The sequence below is a fragment of the Hyaena hyaena genome, unplaced genomic scaffold (assembly GCF_003009895.1).
Source record: "Hyaena hyaena isolate Hyena2069 unplaced genomic scaffold, ASM300989v1 scaffold_169, whole genome shotgun sequence".
Classification (NCBI taxonomy): Eukaryota; Metazoa; Chordata; class Mammalia; order Carnivora; family Hyaenidae; genus Hyaena; species Hyaena hyaena.
The window spans coordinates 2,625,022-2,647,881 of record NW_024080801.1 but is presented as its reverse complement, the minus strand read 5'-3'; the positions used below and the strand labels follow the sequence as shown (position 1 = coordinate 2,647,881).

At 44.5% G+C, this 22,860-nt stretch overlaps 1 protein-coding gene across 4 annotated transcripts in view; it reads right to left on the bottom strand.

Annotated features, from left to right (window-relative positions):
- KHDRBS3 (KH RNA binding domain containing, signal transduction associated 3) overlaps nucleotides 1–22,860 on the bottom strand; it is a 187,012-nt gene that overhangs the window by 30,331 nt on the left and 133,821 nt on the right. For all 4 annotated transcript variants that reach the window (XM_039240212.1, XM_039240213.1, XM_039240214.1 and 1 more), the window contains exon 7: nucleotides 7,174–7,256. In XM_039240212.1, the coding sequence (XP_039096143.1) occupies nucleotides 7,174–7,256 (83 nt within the window). The remainder of the gene's footprint in view (nucleotides 1–7,173; nucleotides 7,257–22,860) is intronic.

Genomic DNA, 22,860 nt, shown 5'->3' with positions numbered 1-22,860 from the left:
TTTGTAAAAGTAAAACCTGACGCTCCTAGGGGGGTTCTTGGGGATAAAACGAAATGGCAGGCTCGGGAGCATCTGAAACGGTAACAAACACCTCCTAAGTACTTAAGGGATACTTGATTTCTTCAATGTGTGCGAAATTAATGAATCAGGAAAATTTTGTCTTTTTTTTTTTTTTTGGTTTTTACTAATTCTAAGGAATTTCCTGTTGAAGCTATAAAACTTCTTGGCTTACTTTTAATACAGTCAAAGTATGGAGAGTTCAGTAGCTCAGAGGAAGACCTAAACATGGCTCTGAGACTCACTGGCCACTGTCCCCATCACAGCAGTGGCATGCCCTAGCTGGCCATTACCCAGCGACAGCAGCACTGACTGTGGGGAGACCGCCCTGCGGCCCCCACCCCCCGGACCTCTGGCAGGACATCTGCCACCAGGTGTACCACCCAGCCTGCTAGTGACTTAACACGGCTTTTACATTGACTTTGTTTTCACTTCAATGTATCATAATTGAATTACAGCAACATTCATAAAAGCATGTGCTTGACATGCTAATTCTAGTTTCCCAGTAACTTAAAAATCCATCATTAGAACTATAAGAAAATGGCCTGCTGTGTGCCGTGTGAAATCATGTTGTGAAGACCAGTGATATGTGCACTATTCTTGGGAAAACATTCCTGGAATGGAAAGAGAATGACCTGAAATCAATAGGCACTCTGGTAACTCAGGTCACTTGTTAAAGCTTTCTCTGGGTCTCAGTGTTTTCAAGAATAAAATGGGATTGATCACCTCCACCTTCTAAGGCTGAAGTTAACACCGAGGACACAGACCGCACACTCACGCGCATCTTAGTGACACCAGTATGTTGCAGGGTGTGCCTTTGTTCTGCTCTAGGATCTCAGAAGGAATCAGATATTCTTTTGAGAGTCTACAATTACTAGACACGCAAACTACGACACTGGTCTTTTTTAAAGCTCTTCACCTGTTTTCTCCTCACAAAGATATCTGTTTGTGTGTGAGAGCACCTGGCATCTATTCGCCACTCAAACTTCCCGAGTCCAACGCGGTGTTTGTACGAGCGATGGTCACCATGCTGTAGGGCTGCAACTGTCAGTAGGATTATAAATAAAACATCCAGGGGCGCCTGGGGGCTCAGTTGGTTAAGTGTCCGACTTCAGCTCAGGTCATGATCTCGCAATATGAGGGTTCAAGTCCCGTGTCGGGCTCTGTGCTGACAGCTCAGAGCCTGGAGCTGCTTCAGATTCTGTGTCTCCCTCTCTCTCTGCCCCTCCCCTGCTCGTGCTCTGTCTCTCTATGTTTCTCAATAATAAATAAATGGTAAAATTTTTTTTTTAAAAAATCCAATAAAGAACGAATCCCACTTAATTGAGAGCGATTTAATTGAGCATATTTATGAAGGGTTTCCAAGACTCAAAACTAGCACTTGTGTGAAGTCTCAAGTCCTGTCACAGCAGGGAGGGGCAGGACCCCAGGGCCGAGGCCACTTATCACCTGCTCTTTTTTATCCACCAGAGCTATTCAGGAGGTGTGTCTGCAATCAATCAATAACTGTTTCTGAGCTGGTGTATATTAGAACAATTCCAAAATTATAAAGAATAGTCCATATTTCTCTTCACAGTAACTGTGCTGACAGCTTGTTACTCATTAAATGTGTGAAGTTAGATAAACAATGCTTTGTTTTACACCACAATATCAGCGCTACCAAGGTCATTACAGAAATCAATGGGGAAATGGAGCTGAACTACACCGAGTTTTCTATCACTCTGCAGGGATTCTCATTTGTACTATAATTTTAATACGAGGTATTTGAAACTTGGGAGAAAAACTTTGTAATTCGTAAAACCTCCTGAGAAAAGCTGTTGTTTCTGCAACAAGACAGCGTCATGAAATGACTGTAGCTTATGAAGTCTGAACGTCATTACTGAAAGGGACCCTATCCCCACAGTAGCTAATAGCGCCCAACGGCCAGCCACTTGGGCCTGCCCTTCTGGTCTATTCTGTTTTCAAGCGGGTGACGGCTGCTCAGTTTGCTCATTCCAGTTGATGGTACACACCGATACTGACCACGGCGAAGTCGGGGGTAGCCCTCCACAGACTCCTCTCTCTCCTTACTCTCCCTGTACATCATTTGCTCACATACTCCCTCTAGATTCACTCGTGGCTTCCTCGTGTGAAATGAGAAGCAGAGGTTTCGAACTGTGGAAGGAGGGCGGGTGTTTACTCAGCACCATGTGCCCGCTGCCTCCCACACTGGCCCCCGCCTCCCATGCCCCTGACTGCCTCCCACAGGGCCCCGAAGTCACTCCCACAAGTCACTATGGATGATATGCCTCCCCCTCCATGGATCCGAAAGACTGTGGGCTTTCCTCTCATTCACCTTTCAGCCTGACCATCTAAAGAGGAAATGAAGTACAGATTTCACAAACTGAGGCTTACAGAGGTCAAGTATCTTGCCCAAAGCCACACAAGCAGCAAATATTAACATGGGTTGTAAATACAGGTCGATCAGACTCTTAACCCCTGGGGCCCAGCGTTTTTAGATCCCCCCTCTATTAGATGGAGAACCACTTTTGATCTTGTAACTGCACCTGTTTACATGTAGCACGTGCACTACAGCATTAAGAAGTGACATCTACGCACAACACATCAACACAGAAAGTTTAAAAGGATGAATATCTGTGGAGCCTCTCTGCACCTGGTGTGTTGATTTGCTTACCCCAAGGGTATGAGCCCTAATCCAGAGACACCATGCTGTGCTGTCAGGAGAGAGAGAGAGAGAGAGAGAGAGGGAGAGAGGGGGAGAGAGAGAGGGAGAGAGAGAGGGAGAGAGAGAGAGAGGCAGGCAGCACACATGCACACCAGAGTCTTACTGAACACTGCATTATCTAAGAGAAATTTGTAATTTAAAGTGCTCTGGTGGCCACATTAAAAAACCAAAAGGGGCGCCCAGGTGGCTCGGGAGGTTAAGGGCTAACTCTTGATTTAGGCTCAGCTCATGATCTCACAGTTCGTGGGTTCGAGCCCTGCATCAGGCTCTGTGCTGACAGATCGGATCCTGCTTAGGATTCTCTCTCCCTCTCTCTGTCCTTCCCCCACTTACTTCTCTTTCTCTCAAATAAATATTTAAAAAAAAGCTTTAAAAAACCAAAAGTAAAAAGGAACAAGTAAAATTAATTTTAGTGATAGGTTTGTTTTATAGTCTTTATCTCCCACGAAGGCCTGGGATGCTGCGCTGTGCCCCACGCCTGCGGCACACCCCTCCATCGGCCACACTGCACGCGCTCGGCGGCTCCCGGAGCTAGCGGCTGCCGTGGAGCACGGGGTGGTTGAACCTGTGCTTGCGCTCCCTCCTCCACACCATGGTGCATGGAAGAACAGTTGCAGAACAGCTCCCCAATCTAAGAGTAGACCAAGTAAAGAATTCTGCAGCAATACTGAACTACACACACATGTGAGGGGATAACTGAAGTACAAAGTTACTTTTACAGAACGAAGCGGCAAAGTCTGGGACTTTCGGAGGACAGATCATCAAGTGTCCGCGGCATTCTGTTAGTGAGCACGAAGGCGGTGTGCTCCTTGAGGGTAGTGGCAGTGAATGCAATTTGCTGCAAGGAACTAATGTAAAATCGGAAAAATAAGGCTCCTAATTCCATTAGTCCTGACCCACAACATTAATACGCGGCATAAAGGAAATTTTAGGTTTGACTGAGGTAGTCCACGTCCAATGAGGCAATGCTTCCTTATCAGATGGGAGGCCTAAGTCGTATGGGATTCAAGAGCATCACAAAGTATTAGATTTTTGAATACCACTTACAGGAAATACTAATAGGAATTAGTTCCAGCCACTGAGATCAAAGCCGTGACAAAAGGAGTGGAAAGGCAACGGAACAAAGTACAAAGAGAAGGCTTTGGGGCCAAGATGGGTTTGAAGCACTGCTCAGCCTTTCGCATGTGGATGCTGATTTAACCTCTCTGAACCTGTAGGCAAGGGAATGACACATTGAGTCTTGGATTTTGCACTATCTCAGGGCATGCTGAGAGGGGACAGAGAACTGACATGAAGCCCGTGAAACGACACCAAGCACAGAGTAAACACTCAAGTCACTGAAGATGATGGTGGTAGTGATCTCCTTTTTTTCTTTTTTTTTCCTTTTTTTACTAAGTTTGTTTATTTATTTTGAGAAAGGGGGCGGGGGCAGAGAGAAGGAGAGGAGAAGAATCAGTGGTGACTGCCTTGTTAATACTCACTGATTGGTCCTAGGGATGATCGGAAAGTTTGGTATCCTAACTGGTTTACACTAGATTTCTAATTCTGCGACATTTAGTGTGGTGCTTAACCCAGTGTTATAATGTGTGCGCGTTATGGGGTGGAGTGTGGTCCCCACCCCAAATCCTATGTTGAAGCCCAGCCCCCCGCACCTCAGACTGGGAGTGTACTTAGAGAGGGGGCCCTTAAAGAGGTGACTAAGTTAAATGAGGCTGTGCGTGGGTCCTAATCCAATCTGACCAGTGCCGTCAGAAGAGAGGAACCGTGGACCCGCAGGAGACCAGAGATGCAGGTGCACAGAGAAAGAGCCTGTGAGGACACAGCCAGAGGGCGGCCATGTGCAAGCCCAAGGGAGAAGCCTCCGGAGAAACCAAACACCCCAACACCTTGACCTTGGGCTTCTAGCCTCTATAACTGGGAGAAAATAAAATTCTGTCGCTTCAGCCACCCAGACTGTGGCGTTTCGTTGCAGTAACTCTAGCAAAGTTAATACAGGGCATAAGGCCACCTTGTCACTCTCCTCCTCAGGATAGCTGCTCCTCCTCAGTTTCCACTAGAGCCACTGCTTAGTCACCCCCGGAAAGGCTGTGTGTGTGTGGTGGGGAGACCACTGTGGTGGGACACGGCCATCGGGGGACACGCACAGCCAGGCCCTCAGTTCAAAGCCTGCTCGTCTGCTTGTACGCTGTGTGATCTTAGGCAAGTTGTCTAATTCTTATAAATCACAGTTTCCTTCTTCTTTAAAAGGACTGATGTTGATGTCACGGGTCACGAGGATTAAACAGACACTCAGAGCACCTAACCGAGAGCGGCTTTTGCACGTGTCCATGTGTGCCCCTGTCACACAATCTCTGTCCTCCGGCAGGTATGACGAGTCGCAACACTGAAAAGATCACTTCAAAGAAGGCAGACTGGCTGTCATGCAAGATGGCTTTGTAAGGGAGTCCTCCCCGACATTTAAAGGCCGCACAATGTACCAGCCTCCTAACTGGTCGCTGCCTCCAGGCTTTACCGCCCGTCAGTCCAGCCCCTCTGAGGCCGTGGAATGATCTGAAACTCACCGTGCCTCCCATGTGACTCTTTGGGGCCCCGGGCCGCTGGCCGCCTGCAACACGGAGTCTCAGCCGCTCGGTCGGGAGAGCGCGGCCTCTCCTCCCCCAGCACCCTGCCACGCCTCACCCCTTCTAGCTCTGCCCGGGAACTGGAGCTGCAGACAGCACGCACTGCCCCCAGCGCACCCTGCTCTTCCAGCCTGGTGAAATGCCCTTCCCCGTCTGTACCCTAGTGACTCCTACTCAGCCTTCCCTCTCTCAGTGACATGTCCTCAGTGTGCTCAACCAGACTTTAGCGCTGTCTTGTTCTGGAAATACTGTTCTGAATTGATTACCATATTACATTACTCTGGCCTGTGAGCTTTCCAAAGAAAGGGTCTTTGCCTCAATAATCTTTGTATCCCAAGCGTCATGCCCTGTCCCTGACACACACGGACGTTCAGCAAATGTTGGCTTAATGAATGACGAAAGGAATGCACACTCGTGATCAATCAGATTCACAATGCTGTTACTCTAACATTAAGACTCCAAGCTCTCTAAGTCGAGGCTGACAGTCTGGATCGGTCATCTACTTCTCTGAGCCCTCTGTTCGTCATCTGTAAAAGACACATTAGCTCCTGCTTTAACTATTCAGACTCAATGAGACACTCAAGTAAAAGGCTTACACTCCACATGGGATTTCAGGCAAACCGCTTAATCATGTGCTCTGTGCTGCTTTTCTTCATCTCTACAGTGAGAACAGTGCCCCACACTTGATAAGGTTGCCTGGACACTGAAATGAGATACTGTGTGACGTCCTGGCTGGCATCTACCAGTGCCCCCGTCCACCGGGCCATGCCAACACCCTCAAGGATACCAGCACGACGCACAGGCTTCCACTCCCAAAGATCGAGACCGAGTTGAGAGTCCAAGTCTGAAGGGTCTTAACTGTTACAAGTTATAGGAGAAAAACATGTGACCTGAGCCTAAAAGAAAATAGGATTTTATATCCTTGTCAACCTCAGTATCAGAGCTCACGTAGAACAAACAGTAGCTGCCTGTGCGAAGCTGCCTGGCAGTACATGAGTTCTGAAGTGATTTATGCTTCATCAAAACAGCCACACGATTCGTATTTTTTATGCTTCATAAAGCCGATATTTTGTTCTGTACATACGTCTTTCATTGTCCCCCACTTAGAATTTTAAACATAAAGCAGGAAGTTTCTAGGCATTTAGGAAAACATTCTGAACAGAATAAACACTGATTTCATATATCAATGAACATCAAGATATATTATCACAAGTGGTAACTATGAAGCTCTGTTTTGCCTCTGATAACACTTACTTATTTCTGGGTAAATACTTCTTTAGAAAATGAACCAGAGCTAACTCATTATTCACAAATACGAATCTGGAGTTGTTAGAAAGCAGGACCACGGCTGCTGGGAACCAGAAACCTTCTCTGAATGCTGAACAAAATTCGGGGCTTTCGTCCTCAGGCACTGACAATGCAGGAGAGTTCCACGTTGCTCGTGTGATCTGGGGCACTTGAAGGGCCCCAGACTTTGAAGACACTGCTCCTCCTTAGAATATACCGAACACGGAGTTAAAATTTTAGAGTAAAAAAACCTTCAATTTTTATTTTTCAAGCCTCATGGCTTTAACACTACATTAAATTTTGGAGGACTGATGCATGCTAGATGGTAAGACAGAGAGTGCCTCTCCAATAAAATAAACAAGAAATGAAGCAAGCGAAGTCAGATTACCCTCCTTGTCTACTCATCACCCGTTTCCCAGGGTGTGTGGATTCAGAAGGGCACAGGTGTCTGGTAACAGGGTCTAGTCAGAGATGGTCTCTTACCTTTGGGCAGGGGTGCTATAGCTGTTATCATAGGAATCATAGCTCTGTTCATCATAAGCAGTGCCATATCCATCATCATAGTCCTACAATAAAACAGGACAAGCATAAAAAAAGTTCAGAAAAGTTTCTGGAAGAAAGAACCACTCTGCTTTTAGTGACTCTTTATTAATTCAGCTGACAGGTAACTGTATATCTAATTATAGTGTAAAGAAAATATTAAGAGTGACATCAGTGAAAGTGACAAGTAAGAACTTCCAAAAATTCTCTCTACAAAAGCAAAAAGAAACTGGCAAAAATTGTTAGAATCAACAGTCTCAAAACTCTGGAAATTAACAAAAGTTTTGCAGAGATCTAAGGGGCATTTATTTTTAAAGATCTGGCTGAACCTTGGTAGGAGCATTGGGCTCTGTGATGTTTTAATGAATCCTATTCCCACCTTTCACTCCCAGCCCTGCAGGAGCCTTGAACACCCACAGCCTTAGCCATAGTGGACTCCAGCAGGCTGGGGGCCACCAGAGGGGGGGGGGCAGGGTGGGGCTCTTTCAAAACCTCATTCCCTGAGGACTGCATCGGACCTGGCTTGGACTCATCTAATGCAAAAAGCCTCTTCCCTGGGGGTATTTAAAGAAAATAAATAGAGGCAATGATATAAGATTTCAGCTGCTTGTGGTGGTGGAACAAACAACAGTCTCATCAAAAGCCACCAAAAAAGTGGAAGGACGAGACATCCACTCTCCCTTTCAACAGCTCTGACACCCTCCCGGGGATCCAGAGGGCTACCTTCCTGCACAGTGCCACGTACATGCCTGGAAAGACCTGGGAAGACCCTGGGGTCTCCTCGGGATGACCTTGAGGTTCAGCCCAAGAAGGAAAGGCAAGGCCAAGGAGAGAGTTAGTTGTAAACCAACTGGCTGAGTCTTAAAGATCTACTGTTCTAACCTGTTTGGAACTTAGTTTCCAGGCATTCAATAAGATCTCCATCTAATCATTAGCTGACCACTAAGGTAACCGGAAACACCTCAGGGACAACACATGACACACTTTACAAAATGAATTTGGAAAAGGCACTAAATAAAAAAAAGAAAACAGAAAATACTGGAAGGAAGGAGAATTTGATTTCCATAGCTGACACGTTAAATGTCCAGTCTTAATAAAAAAAGATTAGGGGATATGTAAAGAAACACAAAAATATGGTTCATATACAAGAAAACGTAATCACCAGAAATGGTCCCTCAGGAAGATGAGACACTGGACTTACAAGACAAAGACTTTAAATCAGTTACTTGAAATATATCTTAAAAACTAAAGCATACTCTGAGTCTAAACAACTAAAGTATGAGAACAATGTCTCACCACATAGAAAATATTAATATGGATATAGAAAGAGTAAAGAATCCAAAGCAATTCTTGAGTTGTAAAGTATAACTGAAATGGAAAAATTCATCAGAGAGGTTCAACAGCAGATAAAACTATGTAAAAGACTACGTAAGTAAACCTGAATCAATTGAGATTATCCATTCTGAGCAAGAAGATACAAAAGGATAAGGAAATGTGAACAGGATCTCAGACACCTGTGCAACACCATCAAATATGAGCATTTGCATCATGAGATACCCAGAAAGAGAGGACAATAAGAAGCAGCGAGACTATATAGAGAAATAATGGCTAAACACTTCCCAAATTTGAGGAAAAACCTTAATCTATACAACCAAGAAGCCCAAGACACTTAAAGAAAGGTAAGCTAGAAACATCAAAATGTTGAAAGACAAAGACAAAGAGAGGATCTTAAAGCAGCAAGCCAGAGGCCATTCATCACGTGCAAGAGATTATCAATAAGATCAAAAGCTGATTTCTCAAGAAAAACCATGGAGGCTGGAAGACTAGGAGATTCCACATTCCAAGTACCAAAAGCAAAAGACTGTCAACTAAGAATTCTATAACCAGCCAAACTGTCCTTCAAAAATGGAAACATTAGGGGCCCCTGGGTGGCTCAGTCGGTTAAGCGTCCAACTTCATTTCAGGTCATGATATCATGGTTCGTGAGTTGGAGCCCAGCATCAGGCTCTGTGCTCACAGCTCAGAGCCTGGAGCCTGCTTTGGATTCTGTGTCTCCCTCTCTCTCTGCCCTTCCTTGCTTATGCTCTGTCTGTCTCTCTCTCAAAAATAAATAAAAAGTTTAATTTTTTTAATGGAAAAATTAATATATTCTCAGGTAAACAAAAACAGAATTCATCAATAGCAGATATGTCCTCCACAAATGAGCAAAAGGAGTCTTTAATGTAAAGTAAAAAGTCATTAGATAGTAATTTGAGTCCACATGAAAAAATTAGTAACAATGATACAGGTAGCTACTTAGGGGAATACAAAACTATAAATGTGTTTTTGTAGTAACTCTTTTTTCTCGTATTTGATTTAAAGACCAACTGAATGAAGAACTAATTACAAATCTGTATTGATGGACACAAGATATATGAAGTTGCAATCTGCAAAACAGTGACAACACAAAGGTGGGCAGGTGGGGACAGAGCTAAAGAGGAGCAAAGTTCTGTGTTCTGTTAAAATCAAGTTCTAAAAAAGACTGATATAACCTAAAAAGTAAATTGTAATCTACAGGGCAGGCTAAGAAAATAATTTGAAAAAAAAATAAAAAGTAGAAAAAGAAATGACAATGGAATTAAAGTGATGCAATTAAAAAAAAAATCTAACAACAAAGGGGGAGAGTAAGGTACCAAAATGACATAAAACATAGGATTAAAAAAAAGCATAGTGGCAGATGTAAATCCTACCTTATCTGTAACTACACTAAATATAAATGGATTAAACTAAATGGAATAAATTAAAAGGCAGAATATGTCATCATGCTTTTTAAAAAGAAAGATCCAACCATATGCTGTCTGCAAGAGACATACTTTAGATTCAAAGATAAATATAAACTGAAAAGGATGAAAGAAGATATACCATGGAAATATGAATAAAAAGAGAACTACCACAACTGCACTAATATCAGACAAAACAGACTCTGAGACAAAAACTGTTACCAGAAAAAAAGGACATTTACTTATAATGATAAGAGTCAAGTCTATCAAGATGATAATTATAAAAATGTATGCATGTATATGCATACATAAATAACAATAGAACTCAAAGCACATAAAGTAAAAACTGACAGAATTACAGGGAGAAATCGACAATTTAACAAAAATAGTTGGGAACTTCAATATCACACTTTGAATAATAAAAATAATGCCTGAACAAAGGATAAAAAAGAAACAGAAGATCTGAACAATAGAAATCAATTATACCTAACAGACAACTATAGCTCTAACATACATCCATAGAACACTCTGCCCAGTAAGGGTGGAATGCACATTCTTTTTCATTACATATGGAACATTCCAGAGGACAGACCCTACATTTTCCCGATTCAAAATTGACTACAAAGCTAAGTAATCAAAACAGCGAGGTACTGGTAGAGGTACAGATCAGTGGAATGGGATTGGGAGCACAGAAACGAAACCCTTACATCTATGGTCAGTTCATTTTCAACAGGGTGCCAGGGCAATTCAATGGTGACTAGTATCGTCTTCTCAGGATATGGTGCGGGAACAAATGGATATCTACATGCAAAAGAATGAAGCTGGACTGTTACCTCACACCACATACAAGAATTAATACAAAGTGGATCATACATCTAAGTATACAAGCTAAAATTACAAAACTCTTAGAAGAAAACATAGGTGTGTATCTTTGTGATGTTTGGATCAGTCAGGAGTTTCTTAGGTATGCCAACAAAAGCACAAACGACCAAAGAAAATACAGATAATAGAGACTTCATCAAAACTAAAACCTTAACACATCAAAGGACGCTCGCAAGAGAATGAAATGACAACCCACGGGGCAGGAGAAAGATATTTCCAGATCACATACCTAATGATGGGCTAATATTCAGAATATAAAAAGAGCTCTTACAACCCAACAATAAAAAGAAAACCCAGCAAGTGCAAAAGCCATCCTCCTAATTCTACTGGAGACAGACTTCAAACTGAGGACATTCTGCAGATACAATAAAAAAAAGCACATAATGGTTATTTTAAAAGCACTGTGGAATTCAACATGGTCTAGAGAAATGATCATTTTATAAGATCAAATTGGATAAGTCACAATGACATCTATGTCCATGTAAGTGTGAATTCTACCCTAAAACTGATTACTAAGTTTCTGGTGTGAGTCAATTACATAATGGCTTTGGACTTAACTGGTATTTATTTAATATTTAAATGAGCCTGAAAATAACATCTCAGTATTGTGGAACATTGGTATCATCAATGCTAATCAATTTAATGATCACCACCAGATCTCTTGAGGTAGAGAAAAGTGAGTAAGGGGGTAAGAGAAAGGATCTGGAATTAGATGGGCTTCCATAATATACTGTCGATGATTCTAGCCAGGCTCATTCGCATCTCAGACTCTGTTTCTTTATCTGTAAGTTGTGAATCCCTGAAGTATTTTAAAAGGATGGGAAATTATATATACACATATAAGTATACACTCCAGCAAAATGCCTGACATGTATTAAGAACTTTATGAAAGACAGATTACATAATTAACTATTTTACTAAAATTACCCATGAAAATCTTGGTTCTGTATCTCTAAAATAATACAACTAACAGAAGAAGAACACCAGAAGCCACTATGCAAAGGTATGAGCCAAATAATTGGTTTTAAAGTGATTACCTTAGTTATTCTCTCTTCATAAGCATCTATTAAATACTAACCCTCTATCTGTCTTAGGTAAACACAAATATCTAAATAGGAAGTTATATTTAATGCGTTCCATTCTTTTTGTAAAACAAGTATCAATACTAAGAGATGGTACTGCCTTTGCAGGAATGAGGCAAATACATTTTCTACACGATCACTTAATTTTTTAATGTTTTTTTTCACAAAGGAAGAACTTAATATTTTTTGAACTTCTATGTGTCCAGTACTTCTCGCACATAGAACCGAATATTCTATAGGGGCAGAGGAAGAATAAAAGCGAAGAACAGTTAGCACACAATATACAAACCATGGTGATCCTCATAGTAACGAAAGGCGGATTACTAATCTGCAATGCAACGAGAAAGCTGCCAGACAACATACAAACAAAAACACAAAAACAAAACTGATATGATTTTAATAATGAAGTGAGTCGTATAAGGCAGGTATTACTGCCTGAGCTGAAGTCAGACGCTTAACCGACTGAGCCATCCAGGCGCTGTTATTAAATAAAAAACCCAAACCTCCACTTGGCGCCTACTCTGTCCCCGGCACTCTGTCAGCACCATGAACTGAAAAGGAGCGCCGCTGTCTAGTGAGGACTCTGGCATGAGGTGGCGCGGGAGAGATGACAGGCTACTAAAGAGATGATGATAATGCAATATGTCACATGCTGTGGCAAAGGTGAGCGCTGAGGTGGCACGGAACTGCCCCACAGGGAGGGGGAACGGAGGGGGAAGGCTCTCAGAAATACCACCGCTAGCATTAGCTTCAAAAGCAGGGAAAAGCAAAAGGTCCTGGAAAAACGCATTGAAAATAAAAATCGGGCACGATGAACAGCAGGTGCAAAACAGTAGAGGCACAGACACCTGAGAACCCTTCTTGTCCAGGAAGGCAAACGGCTTGCAGTGGGCACATCACAGGTGCCAATGGCAGAACGGAGAGCAATAAAACAGACAATCCCATAAACCTGGTAATGCATGGCCATGTTAAGGAGCATGGGTTTGGATTCTGAGTGACATGATCCACCTGACGGTTTAGAACTCGTTCTCGGGTAGTGGGGTGTGGGGGTGGAACAGCAAAGGTGGATGTGGAGGGCCTATAACTAGGTCACTGCACTGTGCGCAGTTTGGGAACCCGGAGCTCACAGTTTCTTCAGTAGTTTGGTCGTAGCTTGAAAAGAATATGGCTTCACCAAGCTAGGATTTCGACTTCTCTGCTTGTTTAGAGAATGATGATTGTAAAGACTGGAACTTTCTAGAAAAACTACAATGTGAAGTGCTATACTATTCTAACCCTATAGTTATGTCATTCATTCCTTGTTCAATAATTCTGTCAGATACTACAATGCTAGAAATTTATTGGAAGTTTCACATTGTTTAGGTCATTGAATTAACTGACTTTCGTATTTTTACACTGGAGATTTTAAAAGATTAAATTTGCAATTCTGACGTGATTTCTTTTATGACTTCACAGGTGAATTAGGCCAGGGGAATACACTTCTGCTGTCTATTCAACGGACAACACTTGAAAACTATGGAAAGTGTCAAGAAGAATGAGACAGGAGAGGAGGGGGAAAATACATTTGTGAGTTTCTGGGAGGTGGTGGAGGGGATTCTCATCTGCCACCTTGCTGCAGGCAAGAGATGAAGTCACTGGCACACAACAACTGGGGCCCTTAATCAGAAAGGACTCCGTGTCGGTTACCATAATGAGGAAAGGCAGGGGGCGGCATGGGTAAGAGCCCCTCAACATCAGGCTTCTCTGTCTGAGGACTGAGCTGGGGGTTAGCAGCACCCCCTCCTGCCCCCCGTTTATTCTGAATGCTCTTACTGTTCTCATTACTGGTTGCTTGTTTTCTGATTTGTAAGTTTGATATTAGGAAATTCCTCTTTAAGAGGCCATGGCAGGAATTTTAAAACCCAGTGAATGTATTATCCGTTACAAGTTAACATGTGATTGGGCAGAATCGTAAGTCTAGCACAGAAGGGGTACAACAGACTTAGCTCGGTCACCCAGACGAGCTTCAGCTCTACAAGGCCTGCCAGGGCCTGGGGTGGGGAGCTCACTACGTCCCCGTAGGCGGCGCTCAGACATGCTGAACGATGGTCTTTACACTTGAAGTCTTTGTGTGATTTCTCACATTTCTGCATTTTCTCCTGGAGAACATTCTACTCTGTGACATGGCCCACTCAACACATTGGCCTCCTTTTCTGCCACACGTCCTCAGCCTCAAGGGTGATCATTACTTCCAGTTCATGTGCTGCTCCCTACAAGTCCGTGACCGCCCAGCTGCCCGGGAAATTCCTCACGGGGAGGCTCAAAGGCCTCTCCTCTCCTGCTGCATCTTCTCAGTCCACGAAACCAGCGTCGGTCATAACCATGTGATGCCCACGACCGAGCAGAAACACACGCCTCCGAGAGTGCGTGGGAACGACTGGCTCCTGGCCTCCCCGACTGTTGTGAACACGGATCGTGTCTTGCTTATTCTTTCACACAGAGTAGGAGCAGTGCCTGGAGCACGGGGAGGAGTGCTCGATAAATCAATGCTCCTTCGATTGCAGTACTGAGCGCCTGCAGAGGAAGAAGCGTGCCAGACCCAGCCCGCCCGGTCCCATCTCCTGCCCCGAGCGTGCCTCTACCTGCACACTCCCTGAGCCGTTCCTCGGTGACCCCACGTGAAGAGAGCGGGTGGTTATGAACTTGTTTATTCTAAGAACCAAATGCATTTGCTCTGGGAGAAGCTTAAGAGAGCTCCCTGACGTTATTAAAGTGCAAGCACAGATGTTTTATCTTCTTCACGCACTTTTAAAATAGGGCCCTGGAATGGCAATGGGGCAGGCGACACATCCCTAATAAAATGCTAACAAACCACTGGTCTACACAAAGCTCTGAAGGCACCTTCATCTGGACAGAGTCTGCGACTCTCGCCTTCCCATTCCACCTACCACTCGGCCTGGCAGTAAATCTTTATATCCTCAGCCTACTTGTCCGTACCCTCTCTATATTTCTAAGGTAACTGCGTTAGAATAATCCAGAAGTTCTCAGCCGGACTAGTGCAATATTCTACCTCATCTCCCTGGAAGAGCTTCTTTATCTAAACCTCCCAGAATTATTCACTATGATGCTCCTCTGAGCTTGCTGCTTCCCTCCATACAGCTCTCCACTTTCCACCCCTCCTGTTCCTACAAAATAAGGAACAGATTCCTAAGCCTCTCACCGTCTTGCTCAGCGTCTTATCCCAGATGGCGCAGGGCGAGCCTCACACCTCCACTAGGACCCCAAAGAAGCCTTGCCATTTCCTGCTGCAAATTCTGTGCACCTGCAGTTCTTTCTGACATCACATTTTTAGGTTTTCCAACAGGAGAGATCAGGCTAACGTCCCCCTCCTTCACTGATAACTTGCTCACCTACACAAGGGGCCTCGAAGGATCTGCCTCCCTTCCTCCCCAGGAGGCTACAGGTCCATGAGGGTATGGCCCAGGCCTTCCTCATCCCCTCGCATGGTCAACATCCTGCATGCAGGAGGCTTACGGTGACCATGTTGAATGCACAAAGGAATGACAACAAAAAAGAACTACAGACCAAGGGGCAGAAATATAGCTTCTTTAGGAAAAATGCAAACTGAGGAGATATTGTAGGACAGGATACAATATTTATCAAAATATTATGGATTGTGATGAGACCTCACCTGAATTCCTCTGTCAAACATTACCTGCCAGTCTTGCATTCCCTGTCCTCAGAAAAAAAATTCCCTTTTAAAGCTCTGTGTTTTACAAAGAAATGGAAAAACATTCCATGCTCATGGACCTGAAGAATAAATATAGTTAAAATGTCATTACTACCCAAAGCAATCTACACATTCTATGCAATCCCAATCAAAATTGTACCAGCATTCTTCTCAAAGCTAGAACAAACTATCCTAAAATGTGTATGGAACCACAAAAGACACCGAATAGCCAAAATAACATTGCAGAAGAAAACCAAAATGGGAGGCATCACCATCCCAGACTTTAGCATCTACTACAAAGCTGTCATCATCAAGACAGTATGGTATTGGCACAAAAACAGACATATAGACCAATGGAATAGAATAGAGAACTCAGAATTGGACCCACAAATGTGTGGCCAACTAATCTTTGACAAAGCAGAAAAGAATATCCAATGGAAAAAAAAAAAGACAGTCTCTTCAGCAAATGGTGCTGCGACAACTGGGCAGCAACATGCAGAAAAATGAAACTAGACAACTTTCTCACACCTACACAAAAATAAACTCAATATGGATAAAGGACCTGAGTGTGAGACAGGAAACCATCAAAACCCTAGAGGAGAAAGCAGGAAACAACCTCCTTGACCTCAACCGCAGCAATTTCTTACTTGACTCATCCCCAAAGGCAAGGGAATCAAAAGCAAAAATGAACTACTGGGACCTCATCAAGATAAAAAGCTTCTGCACGGCAAAGGAAACAATCCATAAGACGGAATGGGAAAAGATAGTTGCAAATGACGTATCAGATAAAGGGCTAGTATCCAAAATCTATAAGGAACTCACCAAACTCCACACCCAAAAAACTAATAATCCAGTGAAGAAACGGGTAGAAGGCATGAACAGACACCTCCAAAGAGGACATCCAGATGGCCAACAGAAACATGAAATGATGCTCAGCGTCCCTCCTCATCAGAGAAATACAAATCAAAACCAAACTTAGATATCACCTCACGCCGGTCAGAGTGGCTAAAATGAACAAATCAGGAGACTCTAGATGCTGGTGAGGATGTGGAGAAACGGGCACCCTCCTACACTATTGGTGGGAATGTAAACTGGTGCAGCCCCTCTGGAAAACAGTGTGGAGGTTCCTCAAAAAATTACCAATAGAACTCCCCTATGACCCAGCAATAGCACTGCTAGGAATTCACCCAAGGGACACAGGAGTGATGATGCATAGCGGCACATGTATCCCGATGTTCAAAGCAGCACTCTCAACAATGGCCTAAGTGTCCATCAACGGACGAATGGATCAAGGAGCTGTGGTTTATCTATACCATGGAATACTACATGGCAATGAGAAAGAATGGAATCTGGCCATTTGTAGCAACGTGGATGGAACTAGAGGATGTTATGCTGAGCGAAATAAGTTAGGCAGACAAGGACAGATACCATATGTTTTCATTTATAAGTGGATCAGGAGAAAGTTATCAGAGGACCATGGGGGAGGAGAAGGGGAACCATGAGAGACTCTTGAATAGTGATAACAAACTGAGGGCTGATGGGGGTGAGGGAGAGGTGAAGGGGGGTGATGGGCATGGAGGAGGGCACTTTTCAAGATGAGCATTGGGTGTTATATGGAAACCAACTTGACAATAAACTATGAAAGAAAAAAAAACACTCTGTGTTCTATTTCTGAAAGTCAGAGCAACATTATTCAAACAGCAAACAAACTTGAGCAAGAAATAAATGTATACTAAAATAAATTCTTGCCTCAAGAAAGAAGACTTACTTATTCAATAAGCTATTCCTCTGAGGTTTTGTCTTTGACAGTGCAGACGTCTACGTGGAGTTTAACTGACCGGGTGACCTGGACGCTTGGCAGACACCAGGGCGACAGTAGGAGACATGTACTCCCACAGGTAGGAGTTCTTCGCTCGCGTCCCCGACCTATAAAACTCCAGCTGACACATGGCCAAATACCAAAGAAATCTTGCTTTGAAAAGAAGAGATTTTCCAGGATAAAGGAAACAGCATGGCCTATTTTTAATTCTATTTCTGTCACAAGTAAAATCAAGCATAACATTTAAGCAGGGAAAAGCCATTTGAAACAGAAGAATTCACAAAAGAAGGTGGTTTTGAAAAGTAATGTTTTGGTTTCAAGCCCTTTTAAAAGGAAACAATTACCTTGTCTAACACCTCAACCTGACTAGGGGGTTATCTGGTCATTGCGCAATGTAGAAAGTTTTCATTTATAATATAGCACGAAAGCTCATTAAAATCTATCATCTTATAATGATTGAGTTTATTAAACAGACATTAAGCAAAAAACAGTCTTTTGAGAACTGCATTTCTCTGGGTTCTGAGTACTAATATTCTTGTCCAGTATCACCAATGACCACGAACATATCGCATAAACAGGCTGTTGTATAATTAAGGACAAAAATCACATATTAATAATAATTCTAAATAAGAACCTTTTCCATCATCATTTAAATAAAACATCATTAAGTCAACAATCCAATCACGTCCCTAGGCGTCCATTTACAGCTACGAGGAGGGCGCACGGCACTTCTGCTCCTGGCCTTCCCTCCAGTCCTGGAGTCTGACGCCTGTGTGCGAGTCCCGGCTCCGCCTCTTACTAGCTGTGTGGCTTTGGGAAACTCGCCTAACCTCCTCAACCTCAAGTTTGCAATCTGCCAAGCGGGCATCCCAGTCCACGGTCTGGCTATTCTCAATGGTTGCGGATAGAGGAACCAAAAAAGAGGTATTGGTCTTTTGTAGAATGTGATACATTCTTAAAACTTTGTCTAAAACTGCAACGTGTGCATACGCGTTCAGCCAGTGCTTGTATGGGCTGCGTGGCTGCGGATGGAGGACGGAAAAGGGGCTGCCCACGACCTGCTGGGATTCTGTTCTCACTTGAGTGCAGCCGGTGAAACTGAGCCAGGCCAGTTACTCACAGAATGACTCTCTGCCTCTCAGGTCACACCTGAGACAGAATCACATTCGTTTGGATTTGACAAGGTGCTCGAAAGTACAGTAAAGGAAAATAAGATGCCAAAGAGGTTAACCCAGAAACTCTACAAACGAGGGAAGGGAAGGCTGTACACAGAAAATTAAAGAAAACCAATGAAACCAGATACCCCATGAGGACGGAAGAAAGGGGAATTACTATATTTTATGAAACCCACACTATGCACATCATGCTAAAGGTTTTTACATCAATCCTTCCACTCTCTCGGGGGTGGGGGCATTTGCTGAACACCTACTATGTGCCAGGTACTGCTCTCAGCATTGGGGGTATGGTACTGAACAAACAAAACCCAGTCTCTGTCCCCCTGGGGCCTACAATCCAGTGGGGAAGTAAACGGAACCAGCCACCACAAGGATGTAAGTTCACACAGCGGGAGGCGGGGGAGGCCGGAGACCTGGGGCAAGGACTTGGCAAGGACCCTGCATGCAAACCTGCCAGAAGTGAGAAGCTGCCTAAGCAGGTTTGTTGGAGGCGGAGAGGGATACTGCAGGCGGAATGAAAAGCACGCACAAAGGTCCTGAGGTAGAGACAGCAAGGTGGAGAGGGTCAGAGGGAGGACAGGGCCCAGGTCATCTGGGGCCTGTGTGGCTTGAAGCAAAGGAGGTGCCACCAGAGGCTTCTGGGCCTCATGGGAGTTTCTGTGGTGACCCAGGTGTGTCTTCCTGCTTCACCGACCTGACTTCCAGGACACTATTTCTTCCTTCGTCTGAAGCTAACTAATCTGCTGAAAACCATTTACTTAGTTCTTTTTTGTATTTTGCTATTTGAGAGTATCTTTTTTCTGTATTTCCTGTACCTATCTTTCAGTTCTCTGCTTACACAATCAATCTTAACTTCTAATTCCTTGATTATAAAGAACACAGTTACTTTAAAATTGGTATCTGCTACCTGAATCTACTTCCTCTATTTTTTCTTAGTTTTTTTTTTTTTTTTAATTTTGGTGGCTTCAATTTGTAATGGCATATGAAAAATTACAGAAATATTTTACTGAAGCCTATACTACATACTTCTCCAGAGACAACTTACATTTGCTTTGGGTGGGAGGATAGGAGACTTAGCGATTCCGGCTTAACCTTGACCCACAAAGGACTGGGATGATCAGCAAGCATCCTGTGGGAGTGCTTTTCTGAGCTCCAGTATCAACCCTCTGCATCTGAACCTGGGGAGGCCCCAAACTCCCAACTCTTTTCTAGCCTTTCCAAACTCTGTTATTTCTTGAAGGCTCACTTCTGCTCCACAGCCACCTCCTCTGGAACGGGCAGGGCAGTCACAGGTCTTGTCAACCAGGGCGCCCCCGGCTCCCCCCCCGCCCCCGAGAACACGGCCCGACACCCGTGGGCGCCTGCTGTGCGTAAGTGGACTCACTTCCCTTCTGCGCAAGGGATGCTAGCACTTCCGTGCCCTCATTTGCCAGGTCCCATGATTCAGACGAGGAGCCCCAGCTGTGAAAGGCTGCCCCAGGGCAGAAGCAGTCAGAAACGCGGAGCTGACGGCTTTGGCCTACATCTTCTTCGAGAGGCTGGCCAGTATCTTGTTCTGTTCATATCGTGTTCGCTTTTACACCTTCAGAGATGTTTTCGGTTTCCTGCTTTGGTTTCACCTTTCCTGGTGAAACCCTCAGCAAGCGAGTCTGGAGGGGTTCTCATCAATACTCAGCATTTGTTTGATTATGCTCCCCCCCCACAACGTAGTCTTCCTGAGAACAGGGACCTGCCCTTCTTACTACCCCCCAGGCCCTGCAGGCGGAAGCAGTCCGTGAATGCTTTCTGAATGAATGCGTAAGTGGAGAATGATCAGCAGTTAGGGATTTATTCACTTACTCTTCTCAGTGAGAAGACAGCCCTGTGTGAGTGACAACTGGCCAGGAGAGAGGCCTCAAGTGACTCTCTTGTCGCCATGAAGAAGAGATGATGCCTGGTCCACAAAAAGGCACACTTAATGCAGAGGTTTCCCCAAGACAAAACTACAAGTCTCACCCACACTGTCAGAGGTTTGTAATGTTAGCACGAAGATTTCTCCTTGCGTAGGTTTCTGAGAAATCATCAAGTTATCACCAGGTCTAACAGCAGGTATGTTTACAGGAAGAGATACTGTTATAAAATTTATTCAAGCATAAACACAAGGCAGGGAAAGGTACACACCTTAGGTGTGCAGCTCAGTGAATTGTCACCATGTGATCACAGCTGTGTAAGCAGCACCAGGATCCAGAACCAGAGTGTCAACGACCCCCTCCCCCGACACACCCCTTTCCCATGGCCTCGGTTTCGATGGTCTCCCCGCAAAGTAACCATGATCCTGGACTCCAGTGCCACCAGTGAGGTTCACTTGCTGGGGAGCTATTTACACAAATGGAATCAGAGCCACTGCTCCCTGGTGGCAGGTTTCCTTCACCCACTGTGGTGCCTGTGCGGCGTGTCCATGCTGTCGGGTATGGGACAGTTGGCTCCTTTTTGCTGCTTGAAGATCTGGTCTGCATCATCACATGATCACTTGTTTCCCCACCCTCGTGTTGGTAGGAATTTTGCTTCTTTCTAGTTTCTGCCTGCGTGGCTCTCACACGCGTCACTGGCGCACCTCTGCTGAGTGGCTCCCGCCAGCATCACTGCGTTTGGGAAGCACGTGCTTGGCTTTACCACGCGGTGCCAGATATTCTTCCCAAGTCCTTACACCGATTTCCCTTCCTATGGTAGCAGATGAGAATCCCCACTGCACCCTGTTCTCGTTAGCACTTGCAATTATCTTTTTAATTATTCTGGTGGCTGTGAACACTTCTGGAGTTTAATCATACACAGTAATCCCCAACTATCTAAGATTTCACTTTCCGTGGTTACGGCTTCCTACAGGCTGCTCGGGTCCAGAAGCAGATCGCCCTCCCCATGACCCGTCGTCAGGTCAACAGCAGCCTCGCGCTCTGTCACAGCACCCGCGGCACCGCCCTGGCTCTGCTCGGTCTCCTCACGCAGGCCTCTCGTCGTCTCCCGTCCTCACAGAAAGAAGGGTGAGGACAGTGCAGTAAGATATTTTGAGAGAAAAGACCACATTCACATACTTTTATTGTAGTGTATTGCAATAACCGTTCTATTTTATTATAGTTCTTGGTGTTGATCTCTTACTGTGTCTAGTTCCTACGTTAGGCTTAATCACGGATACACATGTATAGGAAAACACATAGTAACTGTATCGCTTACTATCATCTGCAGCCTCAGGGATCCCTGGGGGGTCCCGGAACGTGTCCCCCAGAGATAAAGAGCAACTCCTGTGTCACTGTCTGGGGCACAGTTAGCAGGGGTCTGCCCTGAAAGACAGAGGTACTTGGTAAAATGAAGAATTCGATTCCTGAGCAAACAACAATATTCCTTATACAGCACTTGTTATGGACCACGCACTATTTGAAATCATTTCCATATGTTACTTTGTCTAATCTTCAATAACAACCCCATGTGATGAGCATCGATGTTCCCATTTAGGGATTAGGGACTGCGACTTAGAGCCGATAAGCAACTCACCCCAAATTACACAGCAATTAAAGACACAGCAAAGATCTGAATCTATTCGGCTTGAGTCCTGCCTTTGTTTGTAGCTGTGATGATATATACATACTGCTTGTCCCATAGAAGCCCAGGGTAGGACCCTATATGTAATCAACTCCCCAGGATGGCCCTGCCCTGAGAGGACCCACGGGTCTGCATGGCTGGCGGGCTGTCCACTGTGCCACCCAGCCTGACAGTGTGGCTTATTTTAAACTACTTTAGCCCTGAAATATCTTCCAACGTTCCATATCCTATTAGGCACCTCACACTCTTGTCAACAAACTGAATACAAACAAAAGTGTAAAGATAAAGATAATAATAAACCTCATTAATAACCAGCTCCACCGCACCTCTGCCGGCTGTGCCCGCACACGCCGCCTCCCGTAGGTCTATGGCTGTGAACAGCAGCACGTACAGTCCTCACGGAAAGCCTTCGAGCTCTCCCCGCCTGAAGGCTGCGAGCACCCATCCCTGCTCGGTCTGCTGTCTCCTCTAGAAAGTCTCTCCACATTCCCCCAAGCACATCGTGTCCCTTCACTGGTCCTCCTAAAATAGTCTGTATGCAAGTCAATTACAGGTGTTCTTTTATTTTTTTTTAATGTTTTTAAATTTATTTTTGATGAAGAGAAAGACAGAGCATGAACAGGGGAAGGTC